We start from the raw sequence: 23,433 nt of genomic DNA, 5'->3' as shown, positions 1-23,433 counted from the left end.
AGGTTCTTTATGCTATTTTATGATTAGGGTATTATAAGCAGTCATGCATGTTAGTACCAAGGGCATAAATGCATTTGCCAAACAAACTAAAATACCAGCAAAGGAGTTTAAATTAAAACCCTCCTTTCACCCTGGATAATCTCATAAAATACCACCACCCGGGAAACTTATTGATTAAAGTTCTAAATTGATTCTTATTTGGGAAGAGATCGGGGAAGGCCTTCCTGCCTGTGTCACAGAAATTAGGGAGTAGTCTATTGAGGCAGGCATCAGAAAGACAGATATCATCTTTAAGGTGAGCGCCGGGGGCAGCTTTTCGGAATCCCTGAAAACCTGACCCGCCTTGCCTGTCAGGTTTTTCTCCTCATGACCTTGTCATGGGTGGGATCTCGAGAGCTGGCCTTTTCAAAACCCCTGAAAACCTGATCCTCCTTGCCCGTCAGGTTTTCTCCTCATGGCCTTGTCACGGGTGGGATCCCGTGAGCCGGCTCCGGCGCCTGTCCTTGCTTCTCTTCCAGTGAGAGCCTTTGTTGTTTGTTTTACTCTGGCCCCTTTCACGACTTCCTCTTTGCTTTTGAGTGTGATCCACACCTCTGGCGAGTTTTGGGTGTTGACCCGCCCCTGCCGCCTGAGATGCCTGCAGTTACTGTTTGCTTCCTGTCATGAATTTTAGAATACGCTCAGCCATTATGCCTTTAACCCTTTTCTCTGCTTCCTTCTCTGGAATCCTCATTGTGAACACGTTGCACTTTTTTACAATTGTCTCACAGTTCTTGAACATTCTGATTCCTTTTTTTTTCCCCCACTTATTTTTTCTCTGTTAAAGTTTTACCTTGAGAAGTTTCTAGAGGCGTATCTTCAAGTTCACTGATTCTTTACCCGGTGATGTCCAGTCTAGAGCTGAGAGGTTCTTCTCCCCTAGAATTTTCCTTCCATTCTTGCTTAGTGTTTCTGTCTCTCTGCTTCTGACAATCACCTGCTCCTGCGCGTTGCCCACGTTTTCCAATGGAGACCGTAGCATCGTAACCATAGGTGTGTTGAATTCCCAGTCCCGTGGGGCCAGAACCTCTCCACGTCTTGGGCTGGTTCTGAGGCTTGCTCTTCAGACTGTGTCTTTCCTTTTCTCCAATGCACGGGTAACCTTTTGCTAAAAGGCAGTGTAGTGGATCTGTTGGGTAGTAGACCTGAGGTGGACGGAGCTTTTAGTGTGAGGTTTTTATGTTTTTCTCCCTGGAAGTGCGGCTCCGCTTACCGTCTGCTCAGCTGTGTCAGAGCTGAGCCGTCCTCCGGGATCCCGGGCTTGTCCCCCCGCTGTCCCTGGGTTCCCCTGGAGACTCCTCCTTGAGCGGTGATCGTCTGCAGACACGGGACCCCATCGATGGGGCGGAAGACGCGGAGGACGGAGGACTGTTTCCTGATCACACAACTAGGCATCCATCTCCTCGGGGGCCCGTGACCCTCACGAGTGCTTCCGGGGCTTCTCCGCCCCCGTCAGCGAGGCCGCGAGGCTCGGGAGGTGCCGCCAGGTCTGCCCTTCCTGTGTGTCCTATGGAGCTCGGAGAACGTCCTCTCCCTTGCTTGCTGGCTCTGCTTGTGGAGGACCATTCGAGCCTGTGTCACGATGGGTGCTGCCCTTCCAGTCACACGCAAGGGGGTGTTGCTCCCGTCTTCACTGTGAGAACCCGGTGGGCTGCTTGGAGGGAAAACTTGGGAGAGTGTGGGGCCCCCTTAGACGGGTCCCCTTGAGCTTTTAACTCAAACGAGTCCACTCAGCCTCCAGCGTTTCTTCGGTGTCACCACTGATGGGGTCCCTTGGGTCCTGCGAGTCCCCCGCTCCTGCTGGTGACCGGTGATTCTCTCTTGAACTTTGTGGGGTTGGGAACTCTGCTGTGACCTCCACTCTCCAATGGGTCTGGGAGGAGTCACTGAGCTTCAGGACATTCAGCTTTTTTCTTATTGTGAGAGCAGATGACTTCCAAGCTCTTCACGTGTTGACACTAAAACCAACAGTCAGGAACAGAAGTGCAGGCTGTCGGCTTAGCAGCCGTTCAGTCGCTCAGTCGTGTCCAACTCTTTGTGACCCCATGGACTGCAGCACGCCAGGCCTCCCTGTCCATCACCAACTCCTGGAGCTTACTCCAACTCATCTCCATGGAGTCGGGGATGCCATCCAACCATCTCATCCTCTGTCGTCCCCTTCTCCTCCTGCCGCCAATACCTCCCAGCATCAGGGTCTTTTCCAATGAGTCAGTTCTTCCCATCAGCTGGCCACAGTATTGGAGTTTCAGCTTCAGCATCAGTCCTTCCAATGAATATTCAGTGTTGATTTCCTTTAGGACGGAGTGGTTTGATCTCCTTGCAGTCCGAGGGACTCTCAAGAGTCTCCTCCAACACCACACTTCAAAAGCATCAATTCTTCGGCGCCCAGCCATCTTTATGATCCAACTCTCACATCCGTACATGACTACTGGAAAAATGGCTGCAAAAAACTATTCAGTCCAGTATTTTGGACAAACCAGTGGGTTAGAGAGAAATATCTCCATATCCGATGTGAACACCGATGCGTAAGGACCACAGTGCAGGTGAGCCCACAGGGCCCAAGAAGAAAAGTCTATTCCACCACATCAAAAGAGCCTCAGAAATACAAACACCTTGCCTCATTCTCAACTGACAGGTGGTCGAAGAACTTTGTCTGCTAAATTAGGAGAAGTATCCCGTGACGTTAGTAAGTAGGGACATGTGAATTAAAGCCAAGATGGAGGGCTGCTTCATGCAAGCACTACTTCCTAGGGGTTTTGCTGTTCTGGTTTGGTTCGTTTTAGCAAAAGCAAAGTGACAAAAGCCAAACGTGTGAGGCTGTGAGGCCGTGCTCGTGAGCTGTCGGTGAACACCCCCAGAGAGGGACAGAGCCAATCAGAAGGTGTGTTTTAACTCCGGAATTCCATGACTGGGTTTTTTCGCCCCAGACAGTAATTCTAGAGCGAAGAGCCACATGGACAGAGGTGTTTGCCCAGCATTATGGTCTGTCGGTTCGTTTAACTTTTTTGACTTCTGGCCGCATGCACTGCATGGCACGGGGGATCTTAGTTCCCTGACCAGGGATCGAACCCACGCCGGTGGCCGCACAGTTAACCGCCGGACCTCCAGGGAAGTCGCCTGGCAGACTGTAAGAGCAGAAGGTCAGTAGGGAAAGGCCGCAGCAACTCCGCACGCGGCCGCGGCGGCGTGTCCTCACCCACCTCCGCCACGCTCCTGCACCGAGCCCGCCCCCAGGCCCCCACCCCGTGACAGGCAAAGCGGGGGGCGCCCCGCCCAGCGCCCTGGAGCCGCGTCACCTCTTCTCTCCTCCCCTTGCCGGGGTGTTCCCGCATGGCAGCCGCATGCCTTGCTCATTCCCGTCCAGCTGCCTCCTCCCTCAGACTCTGGCACAAAGAAAGGCTCTGATAAGGCCTGACGCACAGCATACAGACCCTGGAACAGCCGCACCGCGGTCCCCCGGGGCCGGTTCAGACGCAGCGTCTCTGGGATAAGATGGCAGACGGGATGGTACGTGTCTTTTCCCACAATCCAACATTCAGACGTGGGACCTTAGACCCCACCTCAGACACACTGCATTTCAGCAAACGTTTGAAACAAATCCTCAGCCAGAGAGTTTAGATTTTGAGCAGCTCTGTATATTGGCCGTATAGTTATTCTCAAAATATGAATTCTCATTATTCACTCCCCTCTCTAGGTAAAGCACAGCTGCAATATCCCTCCCGCACTGTGGGGGGCTGGTCTTCACTGCCTCTCAGACCCTCATCTGCACCAAGAAGGGAGGGACCCCCATGGCAGCTGACACGCTCCAGGGCCAGCAGGGCGCCATGGCAACCGCTCCCGTTGGGAACTCAGTTTCATCTCTGCTTTTACATCTTTCTCCCCTCAGTCCTGAAGCAGGGAGCTTTTTTAATCTGGAAAGTACACGAGATGGCTCATGGTTGCTATGCTGACAGCAGCTACTTCTAACAGGCTTGACTGTCACCCGGGAAGCCATCAGCCGCTCAGATTGTAGACCCTATCCCTCGCCTGGCGGAGGGTGCCAGCCTCCAAGACCCCCGCAGGCTGCTGGGTCAGGCCAGCCGGGGGTCTTGGGCACCAGCGGGGCCTTCTGGAGGACAGCTCATGGTCTCTGTCCCCAAAGCCCAGGCTGTTTGCCTGCCGCGCCCACCTACCAAAGCCCTGCAGGCCAGGCAGCTTCAGCAGTAGGTTCATGTGAGGAGGCCTGGAGGCTGGGAGTGCGAAGCCAAGGTGTCAGCTGGCTCGGGTCCTCCTGAGGCTGCTCCTTGGCTTGTGGGTGGTCTTCGTCTTCTGTGACCCTGTGTATCACCTCTGTGTCTCCATGTCCTCCTCGTGAAGGACGTCAGTCAGACTGTGTGAGAGCCAACCCCCTAAAGTCCCCTTTTAATCTACTCTCTGCTAAAGACCCCCTCTCCACGCACCCACATTTGGACAGAGCTCAGCCTGTGAACACCCACCCACCTGACCGAGCCCTTGCTTACACTGTGACCACTTCCACGAGTGGCCACCTGAGGGTCATCATCCTGCAGACCCCAAGCCCGCAGTTAGCATCAGAAATTCCGTCCCGAGGCCCAGCTGGTTCTGAGCTCCCGGGGACGGAAGCAGGAAGTTCGAGGAGCCGGGGGTCAGCTGCTGCAGGGACTCTGGCTTTCGGTCAGAGCGAGGCAGAATGCTCCTGGCGGCTTCCAGAGGCGGCTCATCTGGGGGAGGTCCTCAAAGCATCGGTCTGCAGAGAACAGAATAGAGGAGGCACAGCCTGAGCCCGGGGCCACGGGGCCGGGGCCTGACGGAGGCGCGAGAGGGGAGCCCTGGGCCCAGGCGGCGCTGGGACAGAGGCAGCTTCTGTTGAGGTGGGGGAGGCGGCAGCTTGATGGAGGGTCTGCGGAGCTGGAGGTCTCGTGGACTCCCCGGGGGGTACACGTGGATGGGAGCCTGGAGTGCTTGGCTGGGGGGGCTGGAAGTCGTCTCAGCCTCAGGAGGGTGGGGGAGCCGGGGACACCAGGCCAGAGGCGGGGGGAGGCTGGAGCCTGGGCCTGAGTGAGAACGTGTTCAGGAAGGTGACTGTCCATTCAGACAAGGCTGTGCCCCGAGCCAGGTCTGGCGAGGGGGGCAGGGGGCTGGGAAACTCGGAGTGGGAGAAGCCGCCCGCTCTGCAGGGTTCGGGGGACGCGTGCCGATAGTAGTGGGGGGGATAACCGTGGGCCCACCCAGCGACGAGGCCATGACGAGGCAGCAGACAGGACGTGTGCACAGGCGGGCACACGTGGACGGGCGGGGGGCGGACAGAGAGTGGGCTGAGAGCGGGACGGGACAGGGGCGAGGAGGGGCGCCGTCCGGGAAGGGGGCCTGGACGGGCACAGGCGGCAGGGCGGCAGGGCCAGGGCCCCAGGCGACCGCACCGCTCGGAGCCCAGCGGCCCAGCCACCCACGGAGCGGCGTGAGGAGGGGGCTGAGGGTGGGCAGGTGCAGGGCCCCCGGGGGCGGTGACAGCGGCCGCGGTGGGGCAGGGCGGGCTGCCCGCCGTCCAGGGTGGGAGGGTGGTCACCAGGCAGGGAGTGGCCCGCGGGCCGTGGCAGATGGCAGGCTCGGGAAACCACGCGGTCACGTGGGCGCTGTGGTTAAGAGAAATAAGGATGGAAAGTATCAGGGCCTTGCACAGAGTGCAGATTGCATCCTGAGAGCCATCCTGGGCATGTGGGTGCTGGACCACGGTGGAGAATGTGTTTTGTACAATTTTTTTTACTGTAGTCAAGTACAGTAACGTAACATTTGCCGTTTTAACCATCCTTAAGTGTTGTAATTCTGCGGTGTTAAGTGCATTCACAGTCTTGTGCAACTATCCCCTTGGTTTTTCATCCCCAGCAGAAACTCTGTACCCATAAAGTGTAAATTGTAGTGTGGTCCTAGGTAAAAACATGTGAAAGGCGCTGGGTCAGTGGCCAGCAAGGGGGTCCATGTCCACAGCTGCACAGAGGATAAGGCCCTTGCAGGAGAAGGGCCCGCGAGCTGACATGCCAGGGGGCCGTGGATCGGCCGTGATTCACGCACACACAGCTCTCACTTCGATTCTAAGGAAAGGTGTGTCTCAAGTAGGAAGCCAGGAAGTAAAATGCAGAGACAAACAGTGGGTCTGGTGCTAAATTTTTCAAAGAATGAAAAGGTCTGAAGAAATGGTGCAGAACTAATTGAGGGACCCAACGACCCCTCATAGTTGGATATTTGTTAAGTTTAGTATTGAGGAGCCAGTAAAAATATCTATTTAAAAAAAAAAAAAAACCTGCAATGGGAAAAAACAAACAAACAACTGCAATGACCTAAAAGAAAAAGGATACAAAATTATATTAACTTTGGCTCACATCAAAATAAGGTTGTTTTTTTTTTTTTTCAACAGAGGACTGGCTGAGAAGAGGACTGGCAATAGTGAAAACGCCCATAGCCTAATATTTCAGACACAGAACCTTGAAAATTCACAAGAAACTCCTTCCATTGGAAGGAGACCTGAAACATCTACTAGCTCATGAAGAGAGGCGAGAACCGTTTTCAGGACACTGTGCACTGGGGTCTGTGGAGGCAGGGACAGGGCACGGGGCCGGGTGAATGTGCTCCACCACCGGTGGGAGCCTTGTGGATACATCTCGGCAAGGGAACAGACCAGGGGCGCCACCAGCTACTGCCAGGCGTGCTATGCGGCTGTTCAGTCACTCGGCGTCCAGCTCTTTGCGACCCTATGGACTGCAGCACACCAGGCCTCCCTGTCCTCCTCTCTCTCCTGGAGTTTTCTCAAGCGCATGTCCATCGAGCTGTGATGCATCCAACCATCTCATCCTCTGCTGTCCCCTTCTCCCACCGTCAATCTTTCCCAGCATCAGGGTCTTTTCCAAGGAGTTGGCTCTTCCCATCAGGAAGCCCTGCTCCCTGCTTCCACAGACCCCAGTCAGTGCAAAGTGTCCTGAAGATGGTTCTCGAATCTTTTCATGAGCTAGTAAGCTTTTCAGGTCTCCTTCCATTTCCAAAGGGGTTTCTTGTGAATTTTCGAGATTCCTCTGATCAGGCTCTTCACAAAGTATTGGAGCTTCAGCTTTAGCATCAGTCCTTCCAATGAAAATTCAGGGTGGATTTCCTTTAAGATTGACTGGTTTGATCTCTTTGCTGTCCAAGGGGCTCTCAAGAGTCTTCTCCAGCACAACTTGAAAGCATCAATTCTTCGGCACTTAGCCCTCTTTAAGGTCCAACTCTCACATCCATACATGACTACTGGAAAGACCAGAGCTTTGACTATACGGATCTTTGTCAGCAAAGTAATATCTGTGCTTTTTAATATGCTGTTTAGGTTTGTCATAGTTTTTCTTCCAAAAAGCAAGCGTCTTTTAATTTCATGACTGCAGCTATCATCTGTAGCCATTTGGGAGCCCAAGAAAATAGTCTCTCACTGTTTCCACTGTTTCCCCATCTGTTTGCCATGAAGTGATGGGACCAGATGCCATGATCTTTGTTTTTTTAATGTTGAGTTTTAAGTCAGCTTTTTCACTCTCCTTTTTCACCTTCATCAAGAGGCTTTTTAGTTCCTCTTCACTTTCTGCCATAAGGATGGTGTCATCTGTATATCTGAGGTTACTGATATTTCTCCCAGCAATCCTGATTCCAGCTTGTGCTTCATCCAGCCCGGCATTTCACATGATGTACTCTGCATATAAGTTAAAAAGGCAGGGTGACAATATACAGCCTTGACTTACCCCTTTCCCGATTTGGAACCAGTCTGTTGTTCCATGTCTGGTTCTAACTGTTGCTTCTTGACCTGCATACGTTTCTCAGGAGGCAGGTCAGATGGTCTGGTAATTCCCATCTCTGTAAGAATTTTCCAGTTGTGATCCACACAGTCAAAGGCTTTGGCATAGTCAACAAAGCAGAAATAGATGTTTTTCTGGAACTCTCTTGCTTTTTAGGTGATCCAGCGGATGTTGGCAGTTTGACCTCTGGCTCCTCTGCCTTTTCTAAAACCAGCTTGAACATCTGGAAGTTCTCGGTTCACCTACTGCTGAGGCCTGGCTTGGAGAATTTTGAGCATTACTTAACTAGCGTGTGAGATGAGTGCAATTGTGCGGCAGTCTGAACATTCTTTGGCATTGCCTTTCTTTGGAATTGGAATGAAAACTGACCTTTTCCAGTCCTGTGTCCACTGCTGAGTTTTCCAAATTTGCTAGCATATTGAGTGCAACACTTGCACAGCACCATCTTTTAGGATTTGAAATAGCTCAGCTGGAATTCCATCACCTCCAACAGCTTTGTTCATAGTGATGCTTCCTAAGGCCCAGTTGACTTCACAATACTTTGTATAGAAAGGGATTCTGTGCTGTGACCTCAACCATGCGGGTGGTGCTGATAGGGAGAAGGGCCCTGGGATCCACACAGTAACCTCTGGGGAAGCCTGGAGGACGGAGCGCGGCCGCGGGTCGGCGGCGGGCTGTGCGGGACTTCCCGTCGAGTCACGTCTACATCGAGGCGCTCAAGTCAGCAGTTCCCGGGATGCCTGGAGTGGGGCAGGGAGGCGACGCTGAGGACCCACCGGGGGACGAGGTCTCCGAGTGGGTCCGACCAGGTCGCCCGGCTCGCGCCCTCTCCGCCGGCCCCCGGCGCTATGAGCCGGCGTGCCCTGGGCCAACCTGCGCGTGCATCCCGGGGAGAACGGGAGGACGCAGGGCGCCCAGCGCCGGCCTCCGACCGTCGGAGACGCTTGCGGGCCCAGCTTCCAGTCCCGGTGAACCCGCGCCTGCGCGCCGCGCTCCTCCTGGAGCCGGCCCCGCCCCGCCCCGCCCCGCCCTCGGCGGGCCCGTCCCCGCGCTCCTCGGCCCTCACTGGCAGGCTCCGAGGCCGCGCTGGCTGGGCCGGCCAATGGGCGTGCGGCGCGCGCCGCAGCACGTGCGCCCCGCCCTGCCCGGCCGACAGGCAGCGGGCGGTGCTCCGGGCCGGGCGCGGGGCGGGTCCGGGGCGGGGGCGCGCGCTGATTGGAGGGCGCCGCTCTCCGAGGCCGTTAACGGCGGCGCGGCGGAGCCGCGGCTCCAAAACAAAGGGCAGGCGGCCCGCGGGCGGCGGCGGGGCCGCCGGAGAGCCGCGCCCGCGCTGAGCGAGGCCGGGCCGATGGGCGCTGCGGGCCGGGGCGCGGAGCGGTGGGCGGCCGTGAGTAGGGCGGGCCCGGGGGACGAGCGGCGTCGGCCGCGGGCGGGGGCCACCGGGCTCGGCGCGGCCCGGGACTTGGGGCGGGCGCGCCGCCTCCGACCCCGCCCCGCCGCGGAGAAGGTGCGGGCGCAGCCGCCCGCCCGTGGGGTAACAGGCTTCTGCCCCGAAGGCAGGGTCGCGGCTGAGGCGGGGGGCGGCGGGGACAAAAGAGGCCCCAGCGTTTGCACCGAAGGGCTCTCGTGCAGGGCGAGGCCGAAACGAATCGCGCCCGTGCGGCGCCCGTCGGGTGTCGGGGCGCACTGCCCAAGCCCCGACCCCCGGGCGGCGCCGAGTCCCGGTCTGGCCCGTTCTGGGTGGGACTGGGCCCGGTTCCGTGGTAGGTGGACCGCGGCATCCCCACCCCCGGCTTTTTCTGAGCCGCTGCGTGTCTTCTTTCTGTGGAAGCGTACACACACCTCAACCTGTTGTTCTGCGCCGAGAATGTTCTTTTCCCCTCCGGGGATGGCTCTCAGAAGCGGCTCCTCCGCTCTTCGGGTCCCCGCGGCCTCTCTCTGCTCCCCGGAGGTGGACACGCCGGCCGAGCCCCGCCCCGGGCAGTAGCTGGCCCGTTCCCAGTGTTGAGCGTTGCGACCCTGCCCGGGCCTCTGGTCTGACCCAGGCCAGCTCGGGCCTCCCGCTTGTATCTTAGGAGCCAGGTGTTTTCTCCGTGCCGGGAGCCTTAGGCCCAGGGGCAGCCCCGTCTTAGCAGGGCTGTAACAAGGTAGCACCTGGGCACTGAGTGATCTTGATTATCCATATGTTTGAGTCTTCCTGAGTTGAAATCAGCTTCTTATTTTGGAACAACTTTATGTTTACACAAGAGTTGCAAAGGTAGTCCAATCCGTCCCAACCTGCGCTCTACCCACGCTATCACCCAGCGTGGCCGTGGTGAGATTGCCAAAATTAAAAACTGATAAAAGTACCTGCCTTTATAAAGCTCTTTATGTCGAGAGGCTTTGATCCCTTCCTGCCTTCCTCAGGGCCCACCAGGATCCTCGGGGGTGGGGCGAGGTGGGTACAGACAAGGACCTGCCACAGAGTGTCTTTTCCTCCCGGAAAACTGACGAGTGGAACATAGTTTCAAATATGAAGAGGCAGTGGAAGTCCTCCTCCTCATCTCTGACACTTTACTCCAGAGTTGTTTGGTTTTAAATTTTTAGAAAGTGGCTAGATGGGCTGATCAGCAAAACCTGCAGGAGTGGGGAGAGAGGGGAGGACGGAGGAAGCCCTGGACGCCAGGTCCCCGGAGGCTGAGGCTCCAGGGAGCACAGTGGGGAGGGTTTGGTCCAGCTGGCTGCTGGGCGACACTGGCTCTGCTGAAGGCCTGTCGCTGGCCATGGAGTCAGGCCGCGTCCACTCCCAGGAGGGCTCAGGCCCAGGGGTCCCTGTGAGCGCTGTTAGGCGTGGACACAGCCCGTGGCCACCGCAAAAGGCTACCGAGTCCTGGAGTGATTCTCGGGGCGCCTGGGCCCATTTTACAGGCTGGGCACCAGTTTGGCTTGAGGCCCCCCAGCTGCCCCTCGTCTGGCTTGGCTCAGTCTTGGTCCGACCGAGTCCCCGCCCCGCCCCTCAGCTGCACACCCTCTGCTGAGCACCAGCCCTGTTCAGACTCCTCTCTGTGTCTCTGGTTTTTCCTATCCCTTCCTCGACAAAAGAGGTGCTTGATGTTTTACCGAGCATGAGGTTCGTAAATTGGCCAAGGGTCCCAGCGTCCTTCCTGCCTCTTGGAGCTGAAGAGGCCAGCCTTGCCTATCTATGTCTTCCCTTCTGAGCTGGAAGTGGGCGACCTCTGCTAGGAGGCACCCGAGGACACTTAGTTACTAGGGGGAGAAATTAAAACAGTGTATCAGAGGCTCTTAGAAAAGAAAGGCTCCCTGCCAGCGGCAGGACTCGGGGAGGACTCAGGAACCTTTGGCAGGCCAGAGGGGCCGGAGCCCACGCCCTCCCGGGAGTCAGCTGCTCGCTTCGGGTTCTGCTGCTCAGGTTTGTCTTCGGAATGGTGAAGCACCATATGGACATGGGCCTGATTCATGTTCTCAAAATAAATATCCATGCTTATTTTAGGAGGAAAACTTCGGGAATCCAGAATGTTGTTTTTGCTCTAAAAACCTACCCCACACTAGCATCTTGGGGGGATGGTGGCTGCTCCCCAAACCCAGGGACACGGCGGCCACAGCAATGAGGCCGGAGGTGCGTTTGCCATTCAGGTGCTAAGATGGGTCCTGACCTGTCAGCAGGTCTCCTGGAGGAGCACTCTGTACTGGTGGCCGGAGAACTTGGCCTCGGGGACGTCCAGCCCGAAAGGCTGGTTAAATCACAACACGCTTCTCTGTGACCAAGATCCAGGCCAGGCCCCTGCTCCGCTGGGCCCCCCCGGGGGCAGTGGGGGGGAGGGCAGGACCGGCGGCAGAATGTGCGGGCCGGAAGGCACACCGGCCTTTGAAGGGTGACCATGGGCACCGAGGATGGACCGGGCCCGGTGCTCCGGGGGAAGGGGCCTCCGGGAGCCTGGCAGTATGTGGGAGGCCATCTACACTCGGAGAAACTCAAAGAAACAGAAAAGCCTTGGCAAGCTGTCACTGTTTTCTTGGCTGTACGGCGTGCAGGGTCTTCGCTCCCCCTCCAGGGACGGAACCCTCGCCCCTGCAGTGGAGGTGCCTAGTCCTAACCCCTGGGACACCAGGGAAATCCCCAAGATGCCATTTAAACAGCCCTGCCCCGTTAGAGGTCACTCGGAGTTAGAAATGAGGGGTGTCCCCGTTCTAAGAGTGAAAAGTGAAAGCCGCTCGGTCGTGCCCGACTCTGTGCGACCCCATGGACTGCAGCCCACCAGGCCCCTCTGTCCTTGGGATTCTCCAGGCAGGAAGACTGGTGGGCTGCTGCACAGTCGCCTGTTTAAAGGCGGGGCTTGGTGGAGGCTGTCCGGCAGTCTCTGCCCAGATCACCGGGAGTCGTGCTTCTGCCTCGAAAGCGGCCCAGGGCCCTGAAGTTGAGCTACCAGGGCTAAAACAGAAGGTCCCACATTTAAGGCTCCTTTAAATACAGAGAAGACTCAGGTTAAGACACGGAGACGGATTTGGGGCCTGCAGGCAGGGAGCGCTTTCCTTCCTGCTTGAGGCTGGGGTGCCCCCCCCCAGCTGGCCCCCCACCCCCAGGACACACCGCCCGGTGTGGCTCGCGGCTTCCCGGGCGCCGTGAGCTGAGAGAGTCCGAGAGAGCAGGAGGCGTGGAGGGCCCGGGCCCGAGCGGGGGGCCGGTGGGGGTTCTCCCCTTCCTGGACCACCCCCGCCCAAACCCTTCCGGCCCTGTTAGTTCTTCTCAAACCGACCGAGTCCTGGTCCGAAAGGTATAAATGCTTCCCAGTCCAGTTACTGCTTCCTTTTGAGACCCGGCTAGGGGCCCTGAGAGGGTCAAGGAAAGCCTCTCGCCCCCGCAGACACTCAGGGACCCGGTCTGTCCCGCTGGCTCTGGGCTCATCTGCACTTGCAGGTGGGGACACACACTTCCTATGCTGTGTGTAGTGCTTCCTATATTGTGACTTGAGTTGTATTCGACAGTGATTTTGAGGAAGATGCATATTCACAGTATCTCTAGTCCTTCCCATGTTGTAGCTCCCCATGGATGTTCGACTCTTGGCGACCCCATGACCCACAGCACTCCAGGCCCCCCATCCATCACCAACTCCCAGAGATTGCTCAGACCCATGTCCATCGAGTCGGTGATGCCATCCAGCCATCTCATCCTCTGTCGTCCCCTTCTCCTCCTGCCCCCAATCCCTCCCAGCATCAGGGTCTTTTCCAATGAGTCAACTCTTCGCATGAGGTGGCCAAAGTACTGCAGTTTCAGCTTCAGCATCAGTCCTTCCAATGAACACCCAGGACTGATCTCCTTTAGGATGGACTGGTTGGATCTCCTTGCAGTCCAAGGGACTTGCAAGAGTCTTCTCCAACACCACAGTTCAAAAGCATCAGTTCTTCAGTGCTCGGCTGTCTTTATGGATGTAGGGCTGTATTTTTGCCCCTCAGAATTGTGTGCAAGGTGTTTCGAGTCTTGAATCTGCTCACAGATCCTTTGTTGTTACAGGGCTGGGTGCCGGCCTGCTTTCACTCACAAGGCTTCTCTTCCGGCCGTGTGGAGCTGGCTGGGGCCCCTGGGAGTGCTGAATGACAGTGTAGAGGCTCCCGGTTTAGTCCCCATACTTTCCAACTTGTAACACTGTGAGTGATGTTTACCAAGAGTGGTTTTGGTTCTTTCTTTGGTACATGCCTCGAAACAGCTCTTTACAATCTTAGTTTGTATGGAATGTTTCTTAAATTGTGAATGGATATTAAATTTTTCCAAACTTTTTTTTTTTTTGCATCCATTGAGATAAATAGAACAACTGGTGGTAAATTCTAATGTTAAATCATCTTGCACTCTTGTGATAAAGTCACCTTAATTGTAGAGTCCTGTAACATAGGGCTGGACCCCGTTTGGTCAATATTACATAGGATGTTTGCATCTTGGTTTCTTTGAAGAAACTTAGTGAATTCCATTCTTGTTTTTCTTTTTTGGCTGTGCCGCAAGACTTGCGGGGTCTGTTCCCTAACCACAGATTGAACCTGAGCCCCGGCAGTGAAAGTGCTGACCCCCCCAGGCAGGGGTTTGGGGTCAGGTTAAGTCACATGAAACGGTGGGAAGGTGCTTCCTCTTTCTCTTCCCTGAAAGCAGTCTCACCAGGTTGGAACAAGTCCTCTCTGGAGGTGCAGTCGGCTTCTCCAGGGAAGTTCTTTGCTATCAGTGTGTGTATTGGAAGAGGAGAATTTTTACCAGTGACTTGATTTCTTTTGTGTTGACAGGATTATTCAGCTTTTCTATTTCTTCTTGAGTCATATTTTTAAGCTTTTTTCCAGGAATTATTCTGTGTGGTTCACATCTTCAACTATGTTGACTTAAACTGACCGCAGCACCTGTTCCCTGCGAGTCTTGCCCACAGAAGACGCCGCCCGTGTGCGTCTCTGGCAGCTGGCTGAGCTCACAGCAGCACCTCCGCCTTGTTGATCCTCCACAGGGAATCCATGTTCCCTTGTCTCTTTCCTTAGTTTTCTTCCCTATTTTTTTCCTTTCTTATGTTTTCTTGGGGTTGTTTTCCTGTCACTTCTCAACATTTTTAAAGATGGGTGTTTAGCTCATTGATCCCACCTGTCTTCTAACATCCGTCCTGTAAGAGTCTACATCCCCTTTAAGTTCTGATAATTATTTTATTGTTTGAAAGTGAGAGTCACCCAGTCCTGTCTAACTCTGCGACCCCATGGACTATACGGTCCATGGAATTCTCCAGGCCAGAACACTGGAGTGGGTAGCCTTTCCATTCTCCAGGGGATCTTTCCAACCCAGGGGTCAAACCCAGGTCTCCCACATTGCAGGTGGATTCTTCACCAGCTGAGCCACAAGAGAAGCCTAAGAACACTGCATTGCAGGTGGATTCTTTACCAACTAAGCTATCAGGGAAGCCCATTTTATTGTTCAAAATATTTTCTGATTTCCATTATTCTTAGACACATGGGTATATAGAAGCATATTTCCTAAATTCTAAGCACATGAGAACTTTTCTACATTTCATTACTGACTTCTAGTCTGTGTTTTGGTCTGAGAACATGCTGAGTCCAGCCCTCGGTGTGTTGAGATGCGCTGTTAGTCACGTTCTGTGAATGTCTGCGTGCAGAAAAGGAGCTGGGGTCTCTGGTCCTCAGACGGTTCCCTGCGTGTGTTTTAGCTCCAGTCTCTTCATCAAAATGAAATATATCTGCCCTCACTTGTATTGCTGTATCAGTTAGTGGAAAACGCAGAAGAGTATGTATTGTATACTTACATACTATGTAATTGTATGCAGTATACTAAAATATATAAACCATTATGTACACTATGTTTATATACTACAATCACTAGTCCTATTTTGATTATAAATCTATCTCAAAGTTTTTCCAATTTTAGACTTACACATTTTGAGACTGTTATGAAATAACAAGATTTACACTTGCTACTTATCTCCCTGCTATTTCATCTAATGAAGTTTTTCCATTAAATGTTGTTATTTAAGGGAAATATGAACATATTTAATAGTTTTCTATTTTAATACCTCTTTCTATCCATTTACTACTTTAACTTTCTTGTTAATTTTGACTAAAATTTATTTGGTTGACAGTGTCAGTTTCAGGTGTACGCAGTGATATGCAGTGTATGCGTTCATTGTGTTTCAGATTCTTCTCCCATGTAGGTTATTACAGAGTATCTAGTGGAGTTCCTGGGCTACACAGCGCAGGTCCTCGTTGACTGTTTTATATTTAGTCATGTGTGTGTGTTAACCCCAAACTCCTAACGTGTCCCTCCCCTGCCTACCTCTCCCCTTTGGGAACCATAAGTCTGTTTTCTGAGTTGGTTTCTGTTTTATAAATTAGTTCACTTGTGTCAATTTTTAGATTCCGCCTGTAAGTGGTATCTCACATTTGTCTTTCTAACTTTGCTTAATGTGATGATCACTAGGTCAGTCTACGCCGCTGCCACTGGCACTATCATGAAAGGCGTGTGCGTGTATACATGTATGTCTGTGTGCGTGTATACATGTATGTATGTGTGTATGTACACACAGAGACCCCCCACATCGTCGTCACCCACTCCCTGTCAGAGGACACTCAGCTGCTTCCATTCTTGGCTGTTGTTAACAGCGCTGATGTGAACGCTGGGCTCCATGTATCCTTTTGAATTAGTTTTCTCCGGATACACGCCCAGCAGTGGGATTGCTAGGGTATATGGTCACCGTATTTTTAGAGTTTTTTAGGAAACCTCCACACTGTCCTCCACAGTGGCTGCACCAGTCCGCATCCCCAGCAGCAGTCGGGCTCCCTCCTCCCCACCCCGTCTCCAGCCTTAGTTATTTGTGGTCTTTGCTGGTGGCCATTCCGACAGGTGTGAGGCGCTATCGCTGTGGTTCTGATTCGCATCTCTCTACTGTAACGTCTTTCCGTGAATCGCGCACATCAGCAAGTAACTGTGACCACAGGTCTGTGCGGCTGCCGTCCAGGCTCCAGCTTTCCCTTCTTGTTCTTTCTGTGCCTTAGTTTAAGGTGTGTGTCTTGTAAGCAGCATCGAGATAAAGTTTGTTTTCTGTCTAGTCTGAAACCTCCGACTCAACATGAGTCCCTTGCGTCCCACCTGCGCGCTGAAACGTCTGGGCTTCCATCCCCCTTGGTCAGGCTTCCTGCTCTTCCCTGCGCGCTCCCTCCTTCCTCACCTCCCTGCACACGTTTGGGAGTGACACCCCTGCTCTTCTTGTTCGTACACACGTTTCATCAGAAATTACATCTGTCCTTCATTTGCCAGAATGTACCTTTACTCCACACACGCAGCTGCTTCTTGGACACCGCTCCGACCGTGCCTCCGCCTTGTTCTCTTGCGCACCTGTCCCGAGCAAATCTCAGCGCTCTGGGAGGCGGTGCTCTCTGCCCTCCTGCACACGTAGCCTCTTCACTCAGCACCCTGCCTTCGTGGGGAGTCTGGAGTTGGGACCTGAGTGGGCTTTCCTTGGTTCTTTCATTTCTGTCTGAAGCACATCCTTGAATCTCCTCCAGTGACACTTTGCTGAAGTCAAGGTGCTCGTCTGCAAACGTCAGGTCCAGAGGTCGGGGCAGCATTCCCACTGCTGGGTCCCGGGAGAACAAGGTTGCCCTCCAGGGCCTTAGGGGTGCCGCCCCACCACCTCCGCCTTCTGCTGATGGACTTGGGAAGTTGCTCTGTTGAAAGCTGACCTTCCCTTCCCTTCTGGAGGCTTCTCAGACGTCCCTGCATTTGGTTGGTGTTCTGCAGCCTCACTGTTATGCGACATGCTGTGGCTTTCTTTTCACTTACCCTCCTCGGGTCTGTTGGAGATCAGTCTGCACTGTGTCCTTGAGTTCTGGCAGCTCCGCGTCTCCGCTCGTGTCTCCTTCCGGGGTCCTCAGACACGCCTGCGCTTTTGGTGTCAGATCCAGTGTCACCGCCAAATCCAGCGGCATGCAGACCATTCCCCACGTTCTCCTCTAGGAGCTGCCCAGTTCTAGTTTGCGTTTGGGCCTGGCCCCCTGAGCGCACTGCTGTATGTGGTGTTGTCCTTTTCACAGGCCGCTCTCTTGTCTTCCTGGCACATTTGTTGGAAAGGCTCTGTCCTTTCCACGTGGAACAGTCTTGGCCCCCTTGTTGAAAATCATGTGACTGTGCGTGTGAGGGTGTGTTTCTGGATCGATAGGTAATTTCCTAGAGACCAGTACCGGACCCACCACACATGCATAGGCATCGTGATGCTTGGAGCCACTGAGTTCCATTACTCGGGGCAGGATGGGCCCAGCGCTCCTGGCGTCTCTCAGATGGGAACTTTGTTGGCTGCTGTCTCTTACACGTGTCCTGAAGCCAGAGGACAGAAGACGTATTTGAGCTACTGTTTTCTCAAATTATTTGTGTATGAAAATAGTTCACCGGCCACTCCCAACTAAATGGAGAGTGGCTGAGCCATGGTCGGGTATTAACCTTCTTTTATGTACAATTACTAGTAAAGAATTAGATCTCTAACGTCTAGGACTGCACTTTCCCCGTCTCTACGACAGGCGTCCTGAGCCAGGCGCGTCCTGTTGTGGCTCTTTCTCTCTGTGACCCTCTGCTGTGTGTTGACAGGTGGTGGCGTTTCTCTCACCCCAGCGGTGTGGACGGAGCCACACGCCCTCCGAACAACAACGGCTCTGGCGTGCGTGTCCCAGTGTTTGTTCTGCTGGAGAGCCCAGCAGAACTGCAGCTCCTCCCGTGCCGGCCCTGAGCTGAGCCAGGAGTGCCCCGCGATGGTGAAGATGACCAAGTCCAAAACTTTCCAAGCGTATCTGCCCAACTGCCACCGAACCTACAGCTGTGTCCACTGCAGGGCCCACCTGGCCAATCACGACGAGCTGATCTCCAAGGCAAGTGTCTGCTCGCGAGATCAGGGGCCACAGAGGAGAGGAGCATGGACCCTCCCGGGTGTGCCGGCCTTGACTGCCTGGGTGGCGCTGTGGGAAGTCGTGTGTGTGTGTGCGGCTGAGTCGTGGTCTTGGCTGTGACGCTGTCCCATGGCGGGTCCAGGGGGCTGGTTGCTGGGTTTGCACACACACCCTCCACCTGTGCAAACTGAGGCCTGGGCCGCAGGCCGCTTGGCTTCCAGGGCCAGGAGCTCATTCCTGGGTGATAGGCAAGAACCAGAAGGTTCTGACCCATTTGCATTCCGGGTTATTTTTGAGGTCTGTCCGCCCACTGGGTCCCTTGAGCCTTGTACCTGGGTGACAAGTCCCCGTCTAGTGTCCCCGCCAGCTCCTCTGGCCGTGCAGCTGGGACTGCCCAGAGGTTGGAGACGCACAGATGCCCTGTTCTGCTTCCTTGGTCATCCTGGAACGAGTGACCGTGCTCCGAGCTTTCCTCCCAGAAAGGGGCCGCAGCTTTCTTGTAGTTCTCATGGAAAGGCACGGAAACCGCCCCGTGCCCCCACCCCCCGCCCCGTCTACTGGAGGCTGGCATGTGCTGTCCTGGGCACAGGCTCACGGGCGCTCTGCCCGGCAGCCCCTCCACTCTCCCCCAGGGCAGGGCTCCCATCACTCAGCTCTGACGGCGAGCGGCCCTCTGACACCTCTTCCTTCTCTGCAGTCCTTTCAGGGAAGTCAGGGACGAGCCTACCTCTTCAACTCAGTGTGAGTACCGTGCTGCTGGGGCCGCCCAGGGCTGGGGCAGCATCGGTTCTTCTTGGAGGCCGGGGGGTGCCCCCAGCTGGGGTCTATCTTCATTTCCCTGGAGACAGCAAACTCTGGGTGCCTCCTCACCCCTGCGGCATCCTGGGTTCTCAGGGGGGAAGCCAGAAATTGTGCCTTATCTTCCGAGGGGCAAGGGACAGCTGGGGAGTCAGGGAGAGGCACCCCTGGGTCCCGGAAGCAGCCGGCGGGTGGAAAAGCAGGCCTGGCCCTGCGAGGGTGCCAGCTCCTGCCCCCCGCAGGGTGAACGTGGGCTGCGGCCCCGCAGAGGAGCGCGTCCTGCTCACCGGCCTGCATGCCGTGGCCGACATCTACTGCGAGAACTGCAAGACCACGCTTGGGTGGAAATACGTGAGTCACCATGGAGACAGCGGGCCAAAAACAGGACGGGTGCTGACCATCAAGGAGGGTCCACGGGCCGGGGGGCGGGGAGGCTGCGCCCACCACACGGGTGACCACTGGCCGGGCGCGGGCAGAGGCCTGTGGTCATGCTCACAGCTGACCCGTCTGGCATGCTTGGCGCCCACCCCAGGACCCACCTGGGCCCATCGTGGGGGGCAGGGGGGTGTGAAGAAGACAGGCTCCCTGCACCAGCGTGTCCCGCCCCACCCCGGCTTCTCCCCACCACTTGTGACCCCGAGCCCCAGGAACGAGGCTCGTGCTGACCGTCCCCCTGAACCGCCCCGCCGGTCCACGCACAGCTGTTGCTGTGGCTCCCACCCCCGACGCCCGGTCCCCACACAGCGGCCCCGCCTTGGCCCCAGACAGCACCACACAGGCCACGTCCGGGAGACAGGACCCCATCCTTCCTTTCTTCGCCGCGTGTAGAAAGAAGTTGAAAAACCAAACGGATTCTATTCTGAAACCTCTCTCTCTCTTCAAGGAGCACGCCTTTGAAAGCAGTCAGAAGTATAAAGAAGGAAAATTTATCATCGAGCTCGCTCACATGATCAAAGACAATGGCTGGGAGTAAAGTGGACTTCCTGTTCCCCCTTGAATGTGACTGAGACGGTCATCAAGGAGCTGAGGAGTGTCCGAGGGCGGGTGACCCCCCCGGCCAGCCCCCTGGGTGAGGCAGCCCCCGCAAGCTGTGTCCTCTTCATGCACATGGTTGTTTCTGAAATGTTCCAATGACCTGTTTCTAATTTCTCAAGATCCAGAGAAAGACAACCGACTGATGACTTGTCCATCTAGTCCATACATTTTGTAACCAATGCTTTTGAGGTAGAGTTTGGCTGTGTTCTGTTATTGATGGAACCAGACTGAGTCCCCATGGACCCCAAGGCGGCCTCTCTGGAGAGCCAGCCCTGCTCGTCTGGAGTGAAGGGAGGGGACCACTTCTCACTGATTCTCGGACCCGCCGCGTGGTGGTTCTGCGTGCAGGCCGCCCAGGGCAGTGGTCTGCCAGGAACCTCCCTGACGGCCGTGCGTCTCTGCACCCAGGGTGCTTTTTAGCCTTGTTCAAAAGCAAAGGGCGCCACTGGATAACACTTTAGATGAGCTAGAAATAGAGAAACGTGTCTGATGGAGCACCCTGTTTGTTTAAGACAGTAGCTTCCTTATCTAGAAGGCAAGTGAGCGAGTGGTCAGCAGACACGACCCCGGGCCCACGCACAGGCCCTGAGTGGCTGGCCCGCAGAGTTCAAGCTGATCACACTGGGCCGAAGGAAAGCAGACTTCCTTTTCTACTCTGATGTAGTTGCAGAAAAAATTATTTTTCCTATATTTGAAAGAGGCCAGAACAGGATAAACTTCCAAATTAAGATCTGCCACTGTTTTCACGTTTTCCACAGAAAGTTCCAGTTGCAAGACAGGTGTAAACTCGTTGCTCGGGGGCCCTAGCCCGCCCTGGTTCTGCTCGAGTTCCCACGCGCTGGGCCTTTGCAGGGCTGGGCTGCGTGTGGCTTCTGGCCAGTCTGCAGAGTGGAGGCCAAAGGCCCTCTGGCCACTGAGCCCAGCCTGAGACGCCCGGGATCCCGGCCCCACCATCTCATGGCCACAAACTGGAGACTGGGGGGCTCTCCCCTGAGCCTGGAGCCCCGGCTGCTGCTCCAGGCTCAGGGGAGCTTCCTGTGGGCACCCTCTGACCCACAGCCTGGACCATGGGGAGCCCTAGGCTCCCCCACCCCAGGGTGCTGCGTCGTCCACAAGGGTGCCCAGCAGGCCGCCTCCCAGCAGAGCCCCGGGGCCTGGTGCTTGGAGCCCCTTGGGAAGGTCCAGCGGGCACCCACTCTGAGGGCTGAGTCCGAATCCCTGAGAACCAGCCTGAGCCGGCAGCCGGGCGCTCCTCCAGCAGATGCTTCTGGACGCCGAGGAGCCACCTGCAGTTCCCGTGTCCACTGCACTCACATGTGGAGTGTGTGTTCTGGGCTGTCTCTGGGGGTGCGGCAGCCTTCCTCCCCGTAGCGCAGGATGGCTTCGAAGCTGATACCAGCCAAGGCTCTCAGCCACTTTCCTTGTGGGTCTTCTGCAAAACCCGAGCTCCTTTTGAAACCAAACGAACTGACCGTGAGCAGCTTCAAGGACCAACGCTCCTGAGGCCACAGCCAGACGTGCGGGTCAAGTGCTGGGATGCTCCCCTTTAAGTTCCTACATGGCTATCACCCCACGACTTTTATTTAAATTATTTAAGATATTTTTTCCTTGGGAAGAGTGGGAGGTGACGCCAGGATTATAAATGCGTTTAAGTCCACTACGTAGTGTTCTCTGCACATTTCCTTTAGAAATGGGGTTTAGCTCTGGCTGTTTTTTTAAGTATATATATATATATATAGTATTTTTATACCTTAACACTTACTCTTGATGGCATCTGTCAGCTATTAGGAGGGATCAGAAATGGGAATTGTTTCAAAAGTCCTTTACCTGATGCCCTCACCAGGGACTTACACAATCTGAATGTTTTTTAACATCTAGAGAAGTACAATTTCAGCTCCAAAATGACTTAGAGACGTAAACCATCCCTCATCAGAGGCCCTGGGCAGGCCCGTCCCCTCTGTGGAGCTGTGGGTCTGCAGCCTGGGGTGGCTGGCCTTCCGTCAGGGCAGGTGGGCCCGGCTGCTGGACAGATGGACAGAAGGCCAGGCCAGCCCAAAGGCACGCTCCCCAAGCAGGACTGCCCATGTCTGGCCCTCCATGCTCTGTCTGCGTGAGCTTCCAAAATAAAGCTTCCAACGTTTGCTGCCTCCTGGTCAGTAGTATCGACGGTCTGGCCAGGTAGCGAGGGGCCCGCGCTGGCAGCCTCCAGAGCTGCTGCGGGTGAGCGCCCCCACTCCAGGAGCCTCAGGCAAGCGCCTCACATACCTCCTCCCCATGACCCCGGCTCCCAGGGACGGAGCCGCTCAGCGGTTCCCAGGCGAGGCAGCGCTGGTGCTGGGTCCTGAAGACTGAGGGACGGCGGCCTGGCCACAGGCATGGGGTAGGACGGTCCCTGTGGAGCCCAGGCCCTGGAGCAGTCCCGGCAGGCCTCAAGCGGGGGAGGGGCCACCGTGCGTGTGGAGCTGTGGGCCCAGGCCCAGCAGCAGAGACGGGGCGGAGCTACAGGACCTTCTGGAAGCGAAAGCCGGCTGTACTCGCTGCGGGGAGGCTTTGGGTGAGGAAAGACCAGACAGAAGTGGGCATGGAGCCCAGCAGGGGGGTCAGCCGTGCTGACCTGGGGGCTCAGTGCTGAGAGCGGGCGAGGACTGCAGGGAGGCTGTGGGCCTCCCAGTGTGAATGGATGTGGTCCTGGGAGGCAGCTGTCCTGAGCATCTGTGGTGCTTCTAGAAGCCGAGGGGCGTGTCCAGGGGGAGGGCTGCAGGGAGGCAGCGTGGGAAGGACGGGCCCTGTGGCTCCTCAGCGGGGAGGACCCCCGAGCCGGGCACTGGTCAGTGCGAGCACAAGGCCGGGTCCCCAGGGAAGGGCCCCCAAGTGGACCGGCCACCCTTAGGTGACAGGTGGGGGGGGGGGCGGGGGTCAGAGACAGCCCTTCCTCTCTGGAAGTCTGAGATGTGGAGACAGGGCTGGGCCAGGCCATCCACCCACGGAGGGAGCCAGGAAAGGACTCGGGCAGCAGCCAGAGCTTTATTGAAGGGCGGACGGTCGACTCTGCGCACCCAAGCCCCGAGTCCCTACCGGCTCCAGCGCAGTGGCCGGCTGCTACCACGAGCTGAAGTCCCCGAAGCCACGGCTGGGCTTCTTCTTGGCCACGGGCACGGCTGCACTGCTGGACGGCTCCTCCTCTGCCACCCGCTTCCTGGGGGCACAGCGGACACGAGCTGCCGTGTGCACGCGGGCCCCCAGCGAGGAGCCCCCCCGCATGTCCCAGGGCCGCACAGGCCCCGACCTCCCAGCTCCCTCCCAGCTGACTGCAGCCCGGAGCCTCCGTCTGACCCCCACCGACCGGCTCCGA

The 23,433-nt window shown here is 56.0% G+C and overlaps 2 protein-coding genes across 6 annotated transcripts in view; one reads left to right on the top strand and one right to left on the bottom strand.

Annotated features, from left to right (window-relative positions):
* Positions 1 to 9,175: 9,175 nt before the first annotated feature.
* YPEL1 (yippee like 1) lies at positions 9,176 to 20,069 on the top strand. The gene is made up of 5 exons (XM_061141391.1): positions 9,176 to 9,231; positions 17,953 to 18,230; positions 18,946 to 18,989; positions 19,289 to 19,397; positions 19,930 to 20,069. Exons 2-5 carry the CDS (start codon positions 18,114 to 18,116, stop codon positions 20,017 to 20,019), a joined length of 360 nt encoding a protein of 119 aa, XP_060997374.1. The 5' UTR covers positions 9,176 to 9,231; positions 17,953 to 18,113; the 3' UTR covers positions 20,020 to 20,069.
* Positions 19,953 to 23,433, bottom strand: part of PPIL2 (peptidylprolyl isomerase like 2) — a 19,516-nt gene continuing 16,035 nt past the window's right edge. For 2 of the 5 annotated variants that reach the window (XM_061141387.1, XM_061141390.1), the window contains one exon: positions 19,953 to 23,277. In XM_061141387.1, the coding sequence (XP_060997370.1) occupies positions 23,181 to 23,277 (97 nt within the window). In that variant the 3' untranslated portion in view covers positions 19,953 to 23,180. The remainder of the gene's footprint in view (positions 23,278 to 23,433) is intronic. The other 3 variants (XR_009692772.1, XM_061141388.1, XM_061141389.1) reach the window with 3 other exon arrangements.

Source organism: Dama dama, chromosome 5 (assembly GCF_033118175.1).
Source record: "Dama dama isolate Ldn47 chromosome 5, ASM3311817v1, whole genome shotgun sequence".
In the NCBI taxonomy this organism is placed as follows: domain Eukaryota; kingdom Metazoa; phylum Chordata; class Mammalia; order Artiodactyla; family Cervidae; genus Dama; species Dama dama.
Note: the sequence above shows the minus strand (reverse complement) of the source record. Positions and strands in the feature narration are given on the sequence as shown.